This window comes from Pararge aegeria, chromosome 10, assembly GCF_905163445.1.
Source record: "Pararge aegeria chromosome 10, ilParAegt1.1, whole genome shotgun sequence".
NCBI classification, from domain to species: domain Eukaryota; kingdom Metazoa; phylum Arthropoda; class Insecta; order Lepidoptera; family Nymphalidae; genus Pararge; species Pararge aegeria.
This window is the reverse complement of record NC_053189.1, coordinates 7,736,444-7,759,935: the sequence shown is the minus strand read 5'-3', so window position 1 is coordinate 7,759,935 and position 23,492 is coordinate 7,736,444. Positions and strand designations below refer to the sequence as shown.

At 33.0% G+C, this 23,492-nt stretch overlaps 1 protein-coding gene across 1 annotated transcript; it reads left to right on the top strand.

The window, feature by feature from the left end:
- Positions 1 to 3,096: 3,096 nt before the first annotated feature.
- Positions 3,097 to 22,454, top strand: LOC120626824 (protein toll-like). Its single transcript, XM_039894585.1, has 6 exons — positions 3,097 to 3,273; positions 19,125 to 19,362; positions 19,507 to 20,548; positions 20,627 to 20,942; positions 21,192 to 21,347; positions 21,450 to 22,454. The coding sequence occupies exons 2-6, from the start codon at positions 19,227 to 19,229 to the stop codon at positions 22,125 to 22,127; spliced, it is 2,328 nt and encodes a 775-aa protein (XP_039750519.1). The 5' UTR covers positions 3,097 to 3,273; positions 19,125 to 19,226; the 3' UTR covers positions 22,128 to 22,454.
- Positions 22,455 to 23,492: the final 1,038 nt, after the last annotated feature.

Here is a 23,492-nt window from a genome sequence, read left to right as displayed (position 1 = left end):
ATACACTACGCACCCAAGTTGTTTTAACATGACATGTCAACGTGAATTATTATTTAGTGTTGGGGGTTTTTTACTATTATAATCTCAATTTAAAAAAGTTACCTGTGTTGTCTTAACTTTCGATTTCTTTTTATTTATTCTCTTTTTTTATTATAAATACAAAATCTTATTTTTAATAAATGGTTTCTAGAGTATATAATATATGGAACTTTATAATATACGGGAGAAGTTATACTTAATGAACTGTAGTAGTTTCACCATTGTCAAAACTAAAAACTAAATTAATCAGACGATATAGTGCCAATTCTAAGGATGACATTTTACTTATACATATATCTCTATATAAAACTAAATTACCGAGAACAAATAGTTCTTTGAAAAAAAAAACCCCGACTTTTTTGTATAACAAATTTGTATAGCAATAAATATTTTTTTTTTTTTTTTGCTCTACGATATTACACACATAACCATCTAGCCCCAAGTAAGTGTAGTTTGTGTTATGTGTACTAAGATGACTGGTGATTTTATTATTATTTATGAATAATAAACATTAATACTTACTTAATACTTCATATAAATATAAACACCCAGACAGTGGGAAACATTCATGTTCATCACACAAATATTTTCCAGATGTGGGAACTGAACCCACGGCTTTATACTAAGAATGCAAGGCAAGCAAGCAACATTTTAAAGTTTATATTACCCAACCTAACTTACCCACCCTAACCTTTCTTTCTATTTAGTCGTTCAACAAAGTCGGTTTTTTTCACGTTATTAACCAAATATCAACTGCTTATAAGCCTTTACAGAATATTGCTTTTCCCGAAGCCGGATGTTAATGAAATTACAAGCAAAAATAAACTCGTTGTGCAGTTTCCTAGGCTACATAGAATTGCTAATTCGTTCATATATTATTTTAATACAAATTAGCGAGTGAAATCTTTGAGATGTGTCTCAATAAGTTCAAAATTTATACAAAACGCTAATAAGCTTACAGAAAAATCGTATTATAATGTTAAGGATCACTTAAGCGATAAAAAAGCTTGGGTGTGAATTGCTTACTTCATAGCATAATATTAATTTACTGTGAGATGGTGATAACAAAAATAAATACCCGGCTAAGTTTATTGTGGTTTCTTAGACCAGGTTGCGTTTAGAACCCTCGTAGCTTTAGGATTAATTTGGCGAAAGAACTTATCATCATCGTCTTACGTAAAAGTAAACATATATGAATGAACGCTTCATAGGTGTCTGCGATAGGCTTACGTGAATATAGAAATTATGAATTTGAATTTGAATTTGAATCGTTGAGGAGTTCTCCCAGCACTTGTCCATCTGTTTTTTTAATGTGACGACCATAAATTGCTTAGCAGCTATATACCACAATCGAATTATTAGCGTAGTGATCGAGTAAATAATATAAAAAAAAATGCTCATAGTACTAAGAATTCTTACTGTGCAGTAATATTTTCCGTATCTCCCAGTTTAGTTGATTAGGGTGCCATTTACATGTAATGTAAAAAAAAACGTCCATACTAGTATTAGAAATGCGAAAGTGTCTCTCTTTCAACTAATGCATTGTATCTGATTAATTCAGCTCATACTTTGTAGAATGTATCCTGCAAAAGGACTTAGTATACATTCTGACCCGGAAAACTTTCCTAGGGTTATATAAACTGTAGCTATAGTTCGGACGACTCAGCAGCTTAATTTTTTGCAAAGAAATAAATTGCTTTGTGAAAAAGGACGTAGAAAAATTTTATCCCAGAAAAACAAGTGGTAACAGACACATACTAGTTCGCGAAATACAGCTAGTTAATAGTACAAAATAGGTCTAAAGATCTTGTACCTAATAAATTCCAAACCTTTAACTTGGGAAAAAATGCAAATCGTATTCCGCAGATAGCCTTAAGGCAACACGGGCAAGCAAAGTTCCTCCCAAACCGCGCTGTCTGTAGCAATCTGTTACAATTTATATTTCAATGTAACAGAGGTTTACCGATACGTACATTTAATTTTTTTTTAATTTATATAAAATGTTGGAACCGACAGGATTTCAATCAATCCTCAATCGAGGTATCTTTCAGCATCTGTGATTTGAGAGCTCAGGCCGCAATTTCATAAGGAGCATAATTTTTATATGTATGTATTAAAACTTTATAGATTCTACATATTTCTCCTCAGTTTACACACTTTAATAAAAATTATAAAAAACTCATACACCTTAAGATAAAGGTCAGTCGGATGAAGGAGAAGTTAAACAAATCGTAACATTAACGAGGAGAAAGTAACGGATGTCTGTATAAAATTTGTCTCATGCGGAACAGAAGTGAGTCAGCTAGATAGATAAAATAAAGACAAAATAACATACTGTGTTTCGAATAAAAAGATTAAACCTTCAAAATTGCCGAGTAACGATGAATATCGTCAAAAAGACCTTCTCTATTAACGTAAAGGGTTACGGAATTTTCCTCTTTGCTGCGTCATCTTGCTTATTAGATATACGAGACCTGTCATGTTTTCCTTTGTAACAGGGTACATGATCGAATTACTACTTCATTATTATACGGTAGACATGTCAGAGAAAATGTAAGTGCAACATCTTTTGAATAATCACTAATGAAACGCAGGTTCATCTGCGTTTCATTACGAAATTTAACAACAACAATAACTATTTATAAAAAAGAAATATTCATATTAAAGACAGAACAAACAAAATATGATGTATATATATAATGTAATGATGTTTTATTAATTGAAGCAAAATTTTAGTCTATGGCTGTTACCATGGCACGCCGAGACACAAATTTACCCAGAAATACGGCACTCAATTCAATAATAAATAATGAGAATTTAGCACACAAAAAGCAACAACTCACTTATATTAACTGACGAATATAGAATGTGACGCTGTGTCATAAACTATATTTCGCATCCAATGTTTATATCAAATTATTCCCACTCTACGCAGCGATAAACAACTTGACTCGGCAATTTCCGTAGACATCCGAACGCAGCCGAATATCTTTATTTTGTGACGGAGCGAGGCGATCGCGTAGCTGTTCAGTCGCATCGTAGCCGACGTAACGGCTACGCGTGTCTACGTGAGAACTACGGGAATTACTTAGACCTTTCAATTTTGGACTAAAATAAAGCTAATTTTTTATTTTTAATTCAAACGTGTCTATTTTAGAAAAAAACTGTGTTTTGAGCATAATGATAATAGTCCCGGATATGTATCTTGTGCATTTGGAGATTTACTCGTAGAAGGTAAGTTTAGCTAGTGTGACTTTTATTTTTAAACTAACATTCATTATATTAATCTTCTGATCTAAAGCAAAAATACTACTAATAGTGAATTAGTATATTAGGTATAGTTGCCCATTTAACTCTATCTGTTTTGAACAGAAAGTCTATAAATTAATTTTATTGTTATAGTAGTTTGTTTAATACAAATTTTATTAGTAAATATTTTAATTTTTATTTTTTTTAATTAGAGGACGATATAATAAATAGTTATTAAGAGGCAAAATTACCTAAAATAAATGAACACTCGTTTATAAAATAATAACGATTGACATTTTCATACCGCAAATAATTAGTTTATTTATTGTAACGTTATTGCTTTTCGCGAACACTGACGTCAATAAAATGATATATAAAATAATATGTATATAACTTTTCTCGGCCTTTGCTGTTTTGAGTTTGCCTTTGAAGCCTATTGAAGTGGCATCTTAAGTGGTTTGCTTTTAAAAAGTGCTAATCGTTGACCAAAGATAGTTTAAAAATACATGTTTTGAACTTTGTCGGCTACAAAAAACCATAAGACAAATCCGATTGAACAATCCACATGTTTGTAGCTTTGAAAATAAAGTTTTTTTTAGACAACAGTAATTTTGTAAGAGGAAAATTTTATCGCATCCCATTTTTTTTCTAGCTTCTGTTTTACGAAGTTCAGAGATTAAATTAAATAATCTCTAGAGTAAAAATGGGTTTACTGTACTATCATTATTTACGAACATTTCGGGGAATTAATGGGTTGCAGGTCGGAGTTCCGAGCACTATAATACATATAATATATAATATATATATCAAAATATTATGATGGTAACTAACATCATAATGTAACATTAATATAACAGATAAAACTGATAGAACAGTTCGCTTTCTTGATTTCTGATTTATTTCTGCTTCCTGAAATTTAAATAAATCTAGTAAGACGTAAATAGACTAAATTTTAAAAAAGAAAAGTTGCGATTTATCAGAACATTTAAATAGGTATGTCCTACAGCTTAGGCATCCTCTTTCTTAGAAGCGTAAACCCACCATTCTACTCCAATGTGCTTCAATATTACTATCACATGTTAGTGATAATAATATCATGATGATAACTTAATACACTTAATGCACTGGTTACACTGTTACTTCACATAAAATACAACAGAAGTTTAACATGCTATCAAGAAACTAACGAGACAGTTTATCAACCAAGAATCTTAAAGTATGTTTTTTTGACCGACATAAAAAAAATGAGGAGGTTTTATTACAAGCAATAAAGAATGGCGTTTCAACATTATGACAAAGCAATTATGTTTGTCACGCATGGGTCCTCATTTCCATTAGTTCTAGTTTAATTCATTCAGCAAGGGAATGTTGTTAACGCCTTAAATGTTGTACTTCTTTTTTGATAACTTTATTATATTTTTTATATCTGTACTATGAATCATCGTTATCCATAGACTAGAGTCCGCTGGTGGACTAAACGCAATTCCGCACAATCACAACGCTAGGTAGTAGGTTTGGTACTATAAATATCAATCGAAGTTTAACAATACATTATATTAATATCTTATAGGGATAGGGACGCGGTGATAGCTCAGTGGGTAGGAGCTCGACTACACTTTTGGGGGCCGAGTTCGAATCCCAGCTTGAACTTTCTTTAACCTGCATGCCTAAGAGTTCTACATAATGTTCTAAAAGGTGTGTGGAGTCCAGCAATCCGTATTGGGCCCGTGGTGGACTACGGCCTTAACCCCTTCTTATTGTGGGAAGAGACCCGTGCCCTTTAGTGGGCTGAAAATGGGTTGATGGTATGATGATGATGATATCTTATTTAAATGATAAAGTATATAGAGAAGTTTGTACATTTGAACACACACGTTAAAAGGGACATAATTGTCATACAAATATTTTGGGACCCAATAGGAATTTCACATAAAATAATTTAAAGCTCAAGAGTTAGTTTGTATTTTTAAACGAATCTCAGCAAAAAAGTGCTAATTAGTTAGAAGAAATTGGAGAAAGGCTTAGAAAGTCCATAATTTTACAGAATTAGCCAACATAAGTTTAACCTTCGTGGAGGGCTTATATGAAAGCGTGATTTGTGCAGCAGTTGACTATATAGCCTGCTAAAAAGGATGACAATCGTAATTATGATGACGCGTTATCTTTAGATTGTGTTATGATGTTATATATAGCTTATATAACACCATAATGCAATATATAGATAACCATCTGAATCAAAGTAGTACGGGACACAGCTAGAATTTGTGTTTTTTTTTTTTTGAAAGTGATAGGTTTATATTACACGAAATTTTTATTTTAAAAAATTTGATACATATCTTACCTGTGGAAACCTGTTATTAGTTTTAAGTCAACCAAGTTGTTAACTATATAGTATCTTCAACTGTTGGTTTTCCAATTAACGAAAAATAAAATAGAAATAAATTAAAATATCACTAGTTCTGCATGCCTGAGATTCTTCATAACGTTTTCAAAGCCGTGTGGAGACCACCAACCAATCTGCACTTGGCCTGCATGATTGACTACGGCCCTTATCCCTTCTCATTGTGGGAGGAAACCCTTACTCTGTATTGGGCTGGTAATAGGTTGGCATGATGACGATTAATGATTATGGTGAAGTGCAATGGACAACTATAACTACACAATAAAACAGACACTTTTCTCTTCCATTTTGTATTGGACTACATATATATGCAGTTATTTATTGATCGAAGCTATCAAGACTGCAGCCGCGGTTGTTATAACTCTACCAGCAAAACCTTATCTAATTGAAATTTCGTTTCGATACGATGCAACGTATAAAGTTTTAGGTATACCTACGGCTTCGTCTGTCTTTCAGCTTTAAGGGAAATTCCTTAGTAAATGTTTATAAGCAAAATTGCTCTCTTGCTAGAAGCAAAATTACAACAATAGGTTCAATAGTAAATATGAATTCTGAATTCCGTAGACTCCAGGATACAAGCTATCTCTCCACACAATCGCTTTCAGTTGTAAAGCCGAATATGTGTTACATATAAACAATGTATTTTTCAGTTTTTTTTATCAGTATAGATTTGAGTTATGAGTATATATTCTAAGTAAACAGCTTTTGTGGTAAAATGCATTGTCACTTAAGAACCATAAGTTATATCGCAAGCATTTATAAAATTGCCATCAAGTACACCACAACACTTTATAATTCCTTACGGGACAAAGTAAAGCCACAGTTACAGTATTATACTTATTATTTCTAAAAATAATACGATTTATTTCTTTTCCTTTCCATTAATGGATTTAGGTACATCAATTACTGATCCCGTAATTTGATCGGGATAGATAATTGAGTGAGTACCTTTCTGCAAATTGAAGTGATTCGGATAATAAGAAACTGAGAATGAGGACTGTTGTTACAAAGGGTCCCAAATTGTATAGAAATAGGGGGACCGGGACTAATTAATTACTCGTCTGGTTCTGATGGTGTATTTACTTGCACAGAAATATTTTGTTTACGCAATAGCTTCTATATTGATACCTTTAGTATAATATATCGTATCATAATATAATATTAGTATTGCACACTTGTTGAAATATGATTAATTACTAGACCTGTTGTAAAACTTTAGTAATACAGCTTTTGGTGAAATCGCTCGACCGGGGAAGTACTATCGTCATGCTTATTTCTGCCGCTAAGCAGCATAGTTGCAATGCTGTTCCGCCCGAATGGTGTGCTTGCCGATGTTATTACAAGCACACGAGGTTTAACCCTTACGCCTCAAATTGATGGACACAGGACGGCATGTTGCAGGACGTGCTCCTTGGATGACCTGTGAAGTGTTGCTCTGTTTATAAGTGACTGTTTTCCACTTAATATCAGGCGGGCCATCTGCTTGTTCCGTCAATTATTACTTTAAAAAAAAAATATCTACATAATATCAAATTCATATAAATACAGAATTATATTCCAAAAAAAAAAAAAGTGAAAATAAAACGAAATACTTGTTCATTTGGTCTCGTGATGCAACAGCTGCTGCTGCGGCTATACTTCGGCAACAGCTATCATGGCTATCGTTCGACAACAGCTGCCATGGCAATACTTCGTTAAATCGAGGCGCATTGTTTCTAGTTGCGCCCAGGACTTTAGTCTGTCTTGACCGCTCGTTTTATCTAATGCTAGTATGCCAGGTTTAGTTGAGTACTGGCTGAATGTTGTTCGTGAATGTTTGATTAGTTCAGTGTGAGGTGTTATCAGAATGGTTGGTATCTAGGTAGGTAAGTGAATTCAATTTATTTACACACATTGAGTCATGCAACTGGGGATGTCGGTTCCGTGTCATAGTGAGGTCACTTGTACTGTATTTGTACATTTTTATACACGATAGGTAGGTACTTTAGCAGTAAGAGCCTATTGTCGAAAGTGGACCTTAACATCGTACGTCAATTCTTAAAGCCCTTCACTACACACTTCAAATATTTTTCTTAATTATTTTCATCATTATTTCTATCCCATTACTACGGGGTCACGTGTTAGAATGAATAGGATTTAGGCCGCAGGCCATCACGCAAACCAAATGTCGATTAGTAGATTTCACACGCCTTTGAGCACATTGTGGAGAACTCTCAGGCATGTAGGTTTCCTCCCGTTGTTTTCCTTCGCCGTTAAAGCAAGTGATAGTTAATTACTTATTACGCACATACAGAATAAAATATCTAATATTTAAGTAATTATTGAATAAAATCTCTAAAAGAATAAGGCAAATCATGGTGTTTTCGAAGTAAGATAATTTTTTTAATTTATATTATTTGTTTAATTTTTTTACTTGTACATCTCTCTCTACACAGTAAGGAAAATAAGGGACACTACACAGTAAGGAATACAAACGACTTAATTATATTTTGTATTACATATATCTTATGCTAGTTTTGGGGTTTTATTCTTGTACTAGCTAATACCCGCGACTTTGTTTGCTTGGATGAAGGTTTTTATTCCCGCAGGAACTCATATCTCTATACTTATTTCCCGGGATAAAAGGTAGCTTTTATTATTTTCATATTAAAGGCTACATGCATGCAAAATTTTATCCAAATCCGTTAAGCCGTTTTTGCGTGATTGAGTAACAAACATCCACACTTTTACATTTATAATATTAGTAGGATAAGAACTAATTTATAAAACTTAAAAAGTGCCTACCTCATAAAACTTTATTGTATGCTTTGTAAAAATACGGCTTTCACAAAGACGCTGATGGTCCCACCGGTGTGTCCTAATACACAAAAGATTATTTCACAGTATTTTACAGTGCTGACAGGCAAATAAAATTTCAATAGTACGTGTACAAAAACCGCATCACGGGGAATGTATCGATTCACTCGATATTTACATAACAAAAACCTCATAAAGGGGAGCATTAATTCCAGCCGTCGCATCGGGTGCACTTGATGACAGGGTGTGGTGTAACACCTACTGTAGTTTTTTATGCACAGACTTAGGGCTCATTCGCATGATCGATAAATAAAGACCATTGTTATAATTCGACAAAAAAATTACTACTTCTTTTTGAATAAGAAATTGGTGTCTAAAATTTGGATAGTTACCCTTTTTTACCGTAATTATTAAAGGTCGAAGAAGATGTGTGGAAAAGCACTGCCTATAAGTAGAGCAAGGCATGCAAGAAACGCTTCCTAAAAATTTCCGTCCTGTGCCCACCAACCTGAGGCGTAGTTGCTATGCCCCATGTGTCAGAATTGGGTATGACCGTAGTAGGTCGTCTTACGAACTCTGTCACAAAATACGATATGCTTGGACACCTGAATTAGGCATTGCCTATAGTCCTGTCAACAATCTGGTGGTATGTAAGAGATTGCTAAAATCTCCTTTATTTTCCCTGTTTATATAAAATAATTGCTTGTCGATACATTAGATGAGCTAATGTAAAATTCTGTTGGAGTATTGGGTCATTGTCATAGATACAAGCAGGATTGTCTTTGAATTATAACACTAACCAAAGACCACACTCCATTACGAACGCCTTATTTTGGAATACTAAGTTTTATAAAAAGTATAGTGCTATAGTTATCTAATGTTTACCTTTTGACAATCACCTTTGTGGATCTTCTAAGTATACGTGACATTGGCGAAGTACAACGTGCCGATTTGGCACACCTAAAAGCCAAAAAAGCAAAAGAAGAAGAAGAAGATCATTAATATTTATCATTGTCATACTCAATTTCCTTATAAATATCCTGTACCTTACTAAAACCTTATTTAAATTAGGTACATTCTAAGTTTACCTACAATAGTTGAACTTGTACTAAATAGTTTGTATTTTTTAAGAACCAGCGTGTATTCAGCCGTACCTCTTTATAGTTCTTTTTAAGTTAAACTTTGTGTAATCTATCGCAGCTATGATTAGTTCATAGGTAACATATACTTCAAAACAAATGTTATCATGAATCCTGGGAACGAATTTATATCTTATGTCCATCTCCAGAATGCGAACTATTTTTGTGTCAAATTTCGTTAAGATCGGTGCAGCAGTTGATCCAAACATTGGTAAAAAACAAAGAAACATACATATTAACCATATTGTCGTTGTAACCATTAAAATTTGATCATCATTTGAATTCTAGTTTTAGCAGCCATTTTCTAACAAATAAATAAGTGGATGTACAAAATAAAATATGTAATTCTCAATACTGACGGAGACTTCAAATTCAATTCCCTTTCGGTCTTTGAACTACAAGTACATTATTGCTAGCAATCAGCAATTCCATATAAGTGAAATACTCTTCAATTTTCACGTGAAAGGCTTTTACAGAGTTAAATAAAGACTGGGCGCCAAAACCGTACGTGCCAATAGCGCGAGCGCGGGGCTTATGTTTTTTCATAAAATATTATGGGCTGGTGGGATTAAATAAAAAATTATATTATTCTCGTGACTTGTGAAAGCTTACATTTTTTGTTTTGTTATATTTTTTGAGTGGAGCAATTAATGTTGTTGTTATGCTTGTAGTAATTATTTCTGTACTACTTATTGCCCGCGTTCTTTGTCTGCGTTCGTTACGTTTTTTTCAAATCTGAACCGATTTCATGAGATAAAAAATAGTCTATATTACCTTCCGTGTTTTCAACTAAGTCCATGGCAAATTTCCAGTTGATTGGTTGCATAGTTAGATCATGAATGACAAACAAACAGGCACACTTTCCAATCTTGAATATTATTTACTTGTGAAATTATTACATTTATTTTGGTTTATCGAGTAAACGTCGCTTATGTATTTGAGAGAAAAATTAATGTTTGTAGTAATTATTCGTGCAAGTATATACTACTAAGTGGGTCTTATATTTGAAAGAAAGATCTTTTCACTAGCTACTATTATGGTACTTGAAGTGGCGTGCATAGAGAGTATGCACAGGGTATGCAGATGATATAAAATGAAGAAAATCTCCAGTACGAGTTATAAGTACTTAAGGGTAGGCTTTTCATAACGTATCCTTTTTTTAAAACCCATACTGGAGATTTTATATCACCTGCATACCCTGTGTATACCCTCTATGTACAGCACTGTACTTCCTAAACGCATGGCTCTTAACTTAAAGCAAATAAGGCTGACTGAGTATGATCGATAAGCAAAAGCCGCTATCAGTTAGCTAAACGGTGTATGACTAAAATCCATAACCTCCGTTACACGTGTACACAATTCTTGCATCTTGCGTAAACTTCATATTATGGTAATAATACATTGGGGTAAGAGGAATGAAATATTATCTCGTTGTAGCCGCTTCATAAGTACATTAGATAGCATAGCATGATCAAGTAGTTATGTGTACAATTCCTAAGTTAGGGCGGAAATTGTTAACTATTAAATTTTAATCTGTTTCCGGTCTAGAAACCAGTACCGGACCAAACTTTAGAGTTTGGTTATCCAATCCATCATAGCTTCTCCGAGAACACTTAACTGCCTCATAGGAGGGAGGGTTTTAGTGAAACTACCTACCTCACTTCTCTGATGTACTTGCTTGACCGTGATATGTGATACTATTTTAGCGGTTATTCTCTAACGCATTTCGGAACAACATAGAGGGTCTAATCTCTTAATCATACTTTTTAAGCGAGGATGCTTATGTGCAGCAGTTGATTAAGAGTGGCATGAAGTTGATGAGTAAATAAAATATTTTAAAAGAAAAATAAATTTTAATTTTTAGCAGACGGTGCCTACTTTTCGTTCAAAATTAATTGAACAACTTTGTGAGAAAGTCGTGGCTGAGATTTCCACCGAGATAAGGGAATGCGTTTCTTAACTTCCAAAGGTCGTACAGGCTAATTGCAAAAGTTTAATTATTACCATTAAGCCAGTTACTTTTTCACATTATATATATGGTATAAAGGGGTGAAAACTTTATTAATATTCGTACCTACTTGTACGATGGCGTGGTTTAAATATTTAGGTGTTAGTGAAAATAAATGACTATATAATGAGTGAATGAATGAATTAAACTTTTGCCGCAAAATAATACGCGGAAACAAAAAAAGTATTTTCGCAGCCTTATTGCTGCCGATGAATCTTTTTCAAGGAACTAAAGCAGTGTAACGAAAATAAATAGATGCATTGATGATATGCGACGTAATCAAGGTCACAACTGTTTCAAGTTATCTTGCAACAAATTTTCAAAGACAGGAATTAGTCTGGGTAATCCATTCAACAAAACTAATTCTCATTACCAACAGTTCCAATTAGCAGGAAACTGCAGCGCTCCTCCTAAGTGGATATGCACTACGTGATTGTGAAGCCGTAAATCTCATTGAATTGCCTTAGCCTAGCTACATGTTGTCCTAGTACTTGGTTTTGGTAATAAATATTTACGATTTATAATTTATCTTAGATTATCCAAAATAAAACATTTGTGAAGTACTTAACATCATTTATATTTATTTAAGAAAAGGATGTAAAGAAGGATCTCAAGGAATATATTTTAAATTAAAAAAAACCCCTTTTGGAGTTGTTTATATTATTATAACCAATAAATCATGAATTTTGAAAATGATTATTACACTTCCTACCAGGACCTGAAATCTCTGTATGGAATTATAATAGACAAATAGACTTTCATCAATAGATCTGTGCATAGAAAAGCTTTTTGGTAATATTATGTTTTGAAAAAGTTAAAAGATATTTAAAATACAGGTAACAGTTTGTAAATAACCATTTATGTTCATATAAGTAAAGCTTCAAAAAAAATGGGAGGGGCTTTCATACCTTCCTTTTGTTGGATACCTCATGGGTAACCCCGACCGGAATACGAACAGATTATGACAGATTTCTACAGACCTCTGTCTGTATACCGTGAAAGCGCCTTTCAACTCAAGGACATGAATCCAGATTGCAATAGATTTACAAAACGTCGCAATCTAAAAGGCGATTAAGATGCAACGTGTCCGTTCTGTGCCCTTTCCCAATTCCCTTATTTTTTGTAATTCTTCTTGTCAAAATCAAAATAATTAGCAAACTCTACAAAATTTTTAACTGAACTAAAATTCTAATAACATTCCTTAAATCATTGTCATTTTTCTTGTTTTTTTTGACAAGAAAATCGGGTACGTATTGGATAATCATTATGTGAGAAATATATCAACTGGCAATCAACCACATATCTTTTTTTAATCCAATGCCCATTGTAGGGTCAAACATAATATCTTCGTTTGCCTTTTTCTGTAATATAGCCTTTTTTACTATTTGAACAACCAGAAATGATGATTAAACAATACCATTAAGATCTTGAAGATTTTTAATTTCAAAACTTACATAACTCTGCTGGTTACCCGTGCTGCTCTGAACATGTTATCATTATGTTTGTTTGCATATATTTGGAATTGCTCGGTTAGCGAATATTTTCACTTTATTGGACACCGTGCTCTATCGAAAATACCAATCCGCAAAATTGGTTTTTAATTGGAACGAAACTTCGTGAAATATGCGTGATGCATTGCTTGCATAGTTTGATTTGTTTTTTCAACAGTTTTACAGTTTACTGCATTGGCAATGTACAAATTTGAATTTTTATTTTTTGTTGTTCGGTAACACATTTCCAGTTTTAGTCACACCAAAATTTCAATGCAAAATGTTAACTATACGAGTACTACGAGCGCACGTTTTGTATCAAAATGAATAAAAAAAAAAGTGTGATTGTCGAATATTACAATATATGCACATATTTGTAGGTTAAAAGTGGTTTGTGGCTTGTAACATCCAGTTTTGGTATCCCAATATAAACTTTTTCGATTTTAGGGAAAAGGGCTTGCCCGTGGTCACTTAAATGCCATATAAGTGACCACGGGCACACATATGCCACACATATTATAAATATGATAGTTTGTATGTTTGGATTTTGTTACACCTACACACCATAATAACTGAACCGATATAGTTGAAATTTGGAATAGTGATCAGGTCGCAATTTAGAAGCGTTGGGTCTGCCCTTTTAATATATCTGAAATTAATAACATTATTTGCGTAAGTGTATTTTGTTTGCCTTAGTACCCTAACTAAGTTATCAATCAACTGACAGTCGATTGGCGCAGTGGGCAGCGACCCTGCTTTTTAGTCCAAGGCCGTGGGTTTGATTTCCACAACTGGATAATGTCTAGATGTTTATTTGTACTTTATAAGTAACTAGCTGTCCCATTATCATTTTTTTTATGTTATATTTTAATACTTATTATCCTATTCCGGTCTAATAGAAATCCAAAAAAAATCAAATATCATAAAAATTGGTCCAGCTGCTCTTGAGTTATAAATGGTGTAACGAACACAACTTTCTTTTATATATGATAATTAATCATTTTGAGCTAGTTTCTGATGCGTGTGTTGTAGTATATTTATTTATTTAACATAGGTTTCTTCTTATCCCAGAAAAACAAATTGTTTCAAACCGTATTTGTGTAAAACCGTATAAAACCAATCCTGTAAAAAACGCGGAGGAAAAACACGTGCAAAAGCTAGGTTTTGAATAACAACCAGTAGCAGAAAAGATAATATAGTATTATATTTTCTGCTACTTATAGAAGTGGCACTGCTTTGGTCTTAAGGACGATTTCAGATTTATATACCTACCTAACATTGTACACATGAACTTTTTGAGTTGAAGAAATGGTATTTCAGTTTTATTTATCGTTTTGTTTGATTTTCAAAGAGCGATCTAGGCTAGTTTTCACTGCGTGAAACGCGAAACCAACGAAGTTGAAGAAAGTAAAGCATATATATATTTTTATACATACTATACGTACTTCTCATGTCACTATGGTTTCTAGTTATTTTACCCGCAAAAAATTACACTTGTAGAAATGTCTACAAATTATAATTAAAATACGAAAGTATGTTCTGAAATTGTATGCATAAATTCAAATTATATGCGGCATGTTCAGTTACGTACCTGGTTAGTTGGAAACTTTTAATGATAAAAAACGCACGTAATGCGGTGGTCGTTTATCTTGCAGCGCCAGCCGCACGTGCTTAACTACCACCTATTTGAATTTATGCGCAACGGTACTTTCATCCTGTTTGCGATGTTACTGACATTAATCATTAGACCACTCGCAAGAATTGTAATGGTGGATCAAAAATGATTTGTAAGCATGACTACTAGATGTCATGGACTGTGGACCTCGTTACAATTAATATATTTATTTCTATATTTAAATGATAATGCCCGTTTCTTCATCCGCTTTAGTAGCGACCACCGCATTACGTGCGTTTTTCATTAAGATAGGATGCAAGTTATCTGTGTGAAGCTGTGCATAGGTTATAAAGACTTTTTATTTATTTTCTAGCAACGATAACCTTGTGCTGTCCTGGGACAAAATTAAATAAACTCATTTATTGAGTGGAGTATACGCATATATATAACAAATGAAAACACATCTAAAACAGCGAGGTTACTAACTATGAATTTCTGATGAATTTCTTAATGACAAGGTAGATTAGAAGCAGCCAGCTTCACAAGTTAGAGAAATGATTGTAAATGTCGATGTAGGAAAACAGCGATTTAAAGATGTTTGAAAGAGTGTTTCTTGTCGGCTCTTCTTGGTAGAACCTGCTTTCCGAACTGGTAGTAGAATCAATACAAATAGACATACTTGACGTATAAAAAGTGCTTATAAAATAGGCCTACTTGAAAGAAATGAAATTTGAAAATAAAAAATAATAAACATATACTACGACAATACACTCATCTCCACCCAGCCCCAAAGTAATTGTAGCTTGTTTCAACGGGTACTAAGATAATTAATGAGTATTTTTATGAACAATACCTTTACTATAAATACTTATAATATACAGATAAACACTCAGATACTGAAAACACTTATGTGCATTACATAAACATTTTCCATTTGTAGGAATCGAACCTACAGTCTTGGACTCCGAAAGCAGCGACCCACTGCCAAAACAAACAGACGAAATTTTATTTTTGCAATATTGGTAGGTTCCAACTGCCTCGTTATACCAGAGGGAATGTCCTGTCGGTAATACTACTGCCATCTACTGCGATCACCAGAATATGGCCAACCCTCCAGTTGGGAGAGGCCTTCAGTCCAGCGGTGGACTGAAATAGGCTGTTGATGATGAACTGCTTCGTTGGTGTAGTGGTTAAGTTTGTTTGACTGCGAATAACGAGGTATTTGGTTCGAATCCCGGGGCTGCCCAAAAATTTATGGGTATTGAATTTTATAGAATCATCAACACCAGCAAGTGTTAGTAAATTGGCATTGGTCAATCCCAAGAGCTTGCTTTCGGTCCCGGTTATCATTACTAACTTATGAAAATCGTAGTTAAAGCCTACCAACACGCATTGGAACAGCGTGGTAGGTCTATATTCTAAAACCGTATCTCCTATAAAAGTGGAGGCCTATGCTCAACATTGGGATGTTTATGGGCTTCGGATGATGATTATAATATTATGAATAGAATAAGTTAGTGCAATACTCCCCATAATACCTATTTGTAGTTATATTTTACAGTATCTTCGTAGAAATTAAACAATGGCGCATTAAATCAAGCTGTTATCTGGTTTAAACTGCAACTATGCAACATTGTCTCGACTGTCACGCTGTCCTTCATTATAACTGCTGCTAACCCACAACTGTCACTTGTTTAGCACTAAATTACTTCACTCGCAGTACTGGCTGTATCTACTATACTCACCAGATAAGGTTTATAGAACTAAGTTTAACATTTAGTGTTGATTTAAATCTATTTAGTTAATGAAAATAAATATAAAACAGACATAATAAACATTAAAAACGTAATTATTCCGAAATGCAAAACATATTTATATACTAGACACGTAAAAGTATTAAATGACAAATGAATATACATCTATCAAACTACTTAAATAAAACTGTAACTGGACGATATTTATATCGATACTGAACCTCAACAGATTTTTATTTAATTTTTGTCTGTACTTTCATACAATTATAAAAAGCATTTGTGTTTGGTCACGCATACCTCCGAATTTGTCCGGAGTAGAGGATGAAATTGTTTGTAACCTATTAAATACTAAACCGATTTTAATACTATTTTTTTTTTGTTGGAACGGACGAACGAACTCAACTCAAAGCACGATATCGACTTTTAATTGAACTGTTACTATTTGATGTGATATTATATCTCTTGATTATTAACAGTTATTTGTGATAACGAAAAAGGACAATAGTTTACGTTATTGAAGATTTCAAATGACCGAACATTGAAAACATCAATCTAAACTGAAGCCTCAAAAATAAGCACAGGTATATTATTCACGCAAACCCAAATTTTTACACCATCAATTTATAATAACCTAGTGGTTGTAAAAGTTTTTGAAACATTTCGATCGGTTTCAACAGTCTGTTTGCGTGTTTGTAAATTTCACCGATTTATTGAGAAGAAGTATGCTGTGACCCGTTGTTGACGCGGGGCCCAGCTATATAAATTTAAATGTTTTTTTCCCATATTGGCAGGATTCGAAACTGCATTTCAACTCACCGGCGTCGCGGCCATTGCCAATCTCATATTACTAATGCCGAAATTATCATGTGCATCTTTCTCAATTTTATAGAGAATGTGGCGTCATCTAGTAGTAAATATTTGTCTAAATCTTTTCTACAAAAGTCTTTGTCTTTTGTAAAAAAATGTCTACTTTTTTGGTATTACATTTTTTTTATTTTTAAATTTTATGTTTTTATAAAAAAAAAGTATTCGAGCAAATAATATGAAATATATAAATTAAATATGTAAGTTAAATAGTTTACTTGAATCTGATTGAATTTTTAAGCTTACTCTTTTTAGTCAAAATAAAGTTCAATCAAATTATTGTAGGGACGTGATTGCCAACAAAATGTATATATTTTGACCACGAGGGGAATTTAAAACACGATTTATATTCGCGATTGTTCACAAACTGCGAATGGCGGAATCAATTCCATTGTTGGCATTGCAAACCAAACAAATTCACTGCAATGGATTCTACAGGTCAGCGATTATTTTATTTGCTTAAATAGCAGTTTGGATAAACTTGAAAGCGGCGTTATAAAAAACTCTAGCGTGAAAAACCTTAAAAATGCACATTAAGATTCTTACCATCGGTCCCTGGCTCCTCTTTAGATAAATACGCAGATATAAAAGGGTAGAATTTCTTTCTAAATCCGGTCTTTAGTAACCTAGAATAACACGGTTACTTAAGACTACATAATATCTACCTTATTATCTTTATATATATATTTCTTGTGTGCGTGTGTATGTCACTGAACTCCTTCTAAACGGCTGGACCGATTTGAATAAATCTTTTGGAATGGCTTTGGGGGACACCCTGGATGGTTTAGATTCACAAATCAGCCCGACAGATGGCGCTGGGGTCCGCTAGTATGTATATATATTTCTTGAGTGCGTGTGTATGTAACTGAACTCCTCCTAAACGGATGGACCGATTTGAATGAATTTTTTGGTATGCGTTTGGGTGGCACCCTGGATGGTTTAGATTCACAAATCAGCCCGAAAGATGGCGCTGGGGTCCGCTAGTTACATGTATAATTTGAATTAAGTATTTCTTTTTATTCTTCTATATCAGTAATATCATGAATTCATTAGTAGTAGAGCTTTTTGTGACAGACCTTGTCCAGGGAAATACTACCGCCTGTTTATTTCTACCGCCAAGCAGCATCCTTGTGTTCCGGTCTGAAAGGCGTACTTGCCGGTGTAAGTACTGGCAAAAGAGACTTCACAATAGGCGATGATTTTCCACGTACCATAAGGTGGGTCATCTGCTCGGTCTATCAATGTTGACTAAAAAAAACATCTATTGAGGAAACATCAACTATTGTGTTTGTTTATTTTTATTTATATGTAACCAATGCACTGAATCAATCTTAATAAAATTAAATACAGCTGTTGCCCGCATCAAAGTGAAATTTAATATTGTTTAACCCGGGGAAATAAGAAATAAGTATAAAAATAACAAATCAAATCATTTACTGTCGTAATAATAGTATTTAGTTCCTTGGTGTAGTAAAAAATAACCAACAGGCAAAGCCATGGGCACAGCTTGTAAAACTTAATATTACAACCTTTCTTAAAAATAGTATGAACTCCTTCAAAGTGAGCGTAAACCACATTTGCTTTCAACACCATAATAACGTTCTCGTTGGAGTTAATAGAATGAAAATAATCTTCTACAGTCTGATCAAATCCAAATATAGAACTAACAGATAAAAATGCAAAGAACAAGAGATTCAGGAGTTAAATTTCCGATTGAGTAAATTATGAACCGCGGATTGTTTATGTTAATAAAATATTTTTTGTTGCAGTTTCCATGGATGAAAATGCGCATGGATTTAGTTTGAGTTACTTTTGTGGAGGCATCATAGTATAAACAATTTAAGATAAATAGACAAATGTGAAATATTATAATGGATCGTAAGTTCACTCATGTGCTGATAGCAGCACTCGTTGTGCACATAATTAGTGCAAGAGTGATGTGCCCCAGTAACCCTAACTGCGTTTGTGGCGGCACGTTCTCTATTGAACTGAATTGTAACATCGATGGTAAGTGCTCTTAGATTTTAGTACCAATATACCTTAGGATTGACAACTTCTCTGCATTATACCAGTGGATTTTGTCTTTTGGCTTTTGCTTATTATGTTTAAACTTATTGCCAATCTCTTTCTGAATTAAACCACTTGTTTCAGGACGTGTAGTGAAAATAAACTTACTACCAAGTACGTATTTAAACATTAAATGCGAAAATACAACAACTCTAGATTATAGTCAGCTACCAAAATGTGCCAATGGAACGAGTACTTTTAAATCAGTCAGCTTCAAAGACTGCCCATTACCAAACAGTTCGTTTAAGGACATTTTAATGCATATTGGAGTTTCTAAGACAATGTCACTTATATTTCAAAATGCAAAAGAACTGTCTGGGTATTTCGATAGGAAACATTTTGCCGGCTTGCAAGATTTGACTAAGCTACTCCTATCAGTTAATGGTGTAACACATTTACCAAACAACCTATTTGTGGACATGCATAATTTAACATGGCTTAATATACGATGCAATAATATAAAATTGTCCGAAGAGTTATTTAAGCCATTGGAAAGATTGGAGACCTTAGAAATAAGTCACAACCAGATGACAAATATGTCTTCGAACCTTTTTTCCCATTTATCTTTACTAAGGAAATTGTCTTTATGGCAAAGCAATGTGACAAAGGTTTCAAAAGATTTCTTTTCGGGTGTTGACGTTCTCGAAGAATTGGATCTAAGTTCTAATGGACTTAATGAACTTCCATCATCAATTTTTAAGCCATTGAGAAAGTTGAAGAAACTTACGCTATTTTCCAACAAGTTTTCAAAGTTACCACAGAATCTATTTTCAACCAATAAAAGGTTGGAAACTGTTATAGTTCTGAACAACGATGTTAAAATGAAAGAATTGCCGAAGAGTTTATTTGGTAATTTACTAAACTTGAAACAGGTATACATTCAGAGAAGCGGAATCGAATTTGTGCCCTACGATATTTTTACCAATTCATCTCTTTTAACAAACATATCATTGGCATTTAATGATATTGAGGTAATGCCAGAGTCCACTTTTAACGATCAAATTAACTTATTAGAGTTGGACTTAAGTCATAATAGCTTGAGGAGCTTAGAGCCTAAATTGTTCTCATCATTAGTACGCTTGGAGAAATTGAATTTATGTTATAACTCAATTGAAGAAGTTTCAGGGTGAGTATAAAGTATTTTTTTTTTCGTTTTAGAAATTAATTTGTATATTTAATTATAACCGATTTGTTTCCTTTCCAGCTCCACATTTTCTTCCCTTTTGAGTCTAATATATTTAAACATGGAACATAATAACTTGAAAACAATATCGTCATATTTATTTAGCAACAATAAACAGAGAATGTCAATATCTCTTGCATATAATGAACTGGACTTTCAAAACAAGGAGTTGAAAAACAATTCTTGGACGGTTGAGCATGTCTCGCCGTTTGCTCATACATATAATCTAAGATTGCTCAATTTGAGTCATAACAAGTTTCGAACAATATTTGAAGATTGGTGGATTAATGGACATGAAATCATAGACATCAGCAATAACTACTTGGAGTCTCTTTGGGTATGTAACTATACACTGTATAATAATGATAAGAATAAATAAGCATTTATGGAAATATTAGAATTGTTGGAAAATTAACTATTAAACTAGTTAATTTTTATGTCTGTCTAAAAAAAAAAATATGTAATTATTATACTTTTACCTATATATATTTATTGATATTAATTGTGTGTTTTATGATCTTTTCTTATATCTTTATTAATATGATAATGATACATAAAAGTAAAATCGTTAATTTTTCTTTTTCAGGAAAATAAATATTTTGATGTCACTGAGCATTCACCAATTCATGAAAAACTTCTAAGCAAACCAATAAAAGAACTGTGGATAACACATAATCCTTTGAACTGTAGATGCAATAATCTAAATTTCGTTAACGTATTCACAAACGTTTTCCATACAAAGGTACGTAAGCAGTCTTAGATCGCATCGAGATATTTTTAGATTGTCTTTTAAGAAAACCGCTTATATGTTACAACGATGAATTGATTGAGTTATTGTTTTCAGGTATATGAAGATACCCTCATTAATTGCTCGTTTTGGAGAGTGGAAGCTTGTTTTTATAGAATTATGACATTTGTAACATATCTCATATTATTTGTGATTTTAATCTCGATGTTATCTGTAACTTATTACCACTATAGGATTTATATTCATCTATTTATAAAACATAAGCTCTACTTTTTACAAAAAGACGCTGAACGAGTTAAGAATATAACTGTTAAGTATTCCAAAAATGATGAAGAGTTTGTTTTAAAAGAAATATTACCCGAATTGAAAGTGCATAAAAAATATAATGTGGAAGTAAAATGCATCAACTGTGCGAACAATAAAAATAATTTTCTGAAGCAACAGCGTGGCACAAATCATTCAAATATAGTCTTGGTAATTTTTTCCCCGAATTATTTAACTTCAGTGTACAGTAACGTCAACATCAAAAAAATTCGTGGCGCAATGCTAAAAAGCAAGAATACTGTTTATGTATTCACTGATGATGGCCCAGAGAACTCAATATACGCTTTTCTGAAGGAGCAGCGGGATCAGCGGTCAACCATTTTGAGGAGTGACCCAAATTTCTGGACTGTTCTAATCAACATGTTATCGAATGGGGATCGACACTCAACGATCAAAATGCCTTTGACTTCAGTAAAAAATGGATTTTTGGGAATCAATGAATTTTTCTAGACAATTCCTGATAACTCAAGTAATGCTTGAAGGAAAGTTGAAAAAATCAAATTTTAATAAAATTTTAATTTATTTTAGTGAGGTAAAGACTGAATTCTTCACTGCGATCAATATGAGTCTCACATTCCGTAGTTTCAGATCACCAACATAGTTTCGTTGTATCATAGGTAATTCTTGTAAAAACGTGTTAAATTTTAGGGTAATATAAAATGTATTGAGTAAAATTTTTACGAAAATAATTTAGTGAGTATAAATTTCTGTGACTTGGTTTATTTTACTTTAAGATTATTATAATATATAGTAGATTCATATGTCTGTGTTTTTTGTATGATGTGTGGTTACACATTCAACGCTATCCGATATCAATGAAGTGTCCCCATTACATTGCTGTATAATCGTTACATTAAATGCTATTGATTTTTACTATAATATGTAAATATAATAAGAAAATATTACTTAAACCCATTTAAGTTTCAAGGAAACTGCATATTGTTAATGAGTTATAAGCTACAGCTTAAATAAAACATATACTTTACCTATTTTTTATGTTTTATTAATTCTCTTTAAGTGGTTTATGATACTAACGTAGCAACTCAGTGAGCTAATTTACATTAACTTTACATTAATTTTTGATGTTATACTTCTTTTGGCGCGTTAGGGAAAAATTGTGAGAGTAAATTTTTACGATGCGCGCGCACACCGTCACAAAAAACCGACAACATGAAGTTAGCTCAACATTTTAGTTTTTCTAAAAAAGGTTTGACAGTTTACTTTCAATAGTTCAAACAATACCTTTTTTCTATTGTTAGTGTTGTTTTTTCTACAAACGTAGAATAAGGCGAAAGATAAAATTTTTGAAAAGATTTTTATTTTGTTACGCCAAAGAAGTATAACTTCTAACGCGTGTACACACACTTTTTTTTTTTACAAATTTCCGTGGGCCAAAAAATAATAAAATCAGACCTGTGACTTTGGTGTAGATTAAGGATTTTTTGGGGCTTATTGCCATAGTTTAAAGCAGTTATCGTTTGGTATTAATAATGTGTGTGAATGTGAATGTGTGTCTTATACAAAAAATCTTTAAAAATAATATTACGGGAAAATAATCATGAAAATGCTGAGGGAGAATAGACAACTCTTCTATTTAGTTTGCATTAACACCTTACCCTAAATATTGGTGGTTGTTCGGCATAAAGAAACCACTACAACCAGGCGATTGGTCCAAAAAATTTGCTAAAACCAGTGGTATCAAATTTGTATCCAAGTTTGAAAAAAGCTAATTTAACCTCACCGGTCCCCGCATTCATCTTGACCGCCTGATATGGCAACGACTTAGTGCGGATCAGAGTGCGGAGTCCCCCCCCC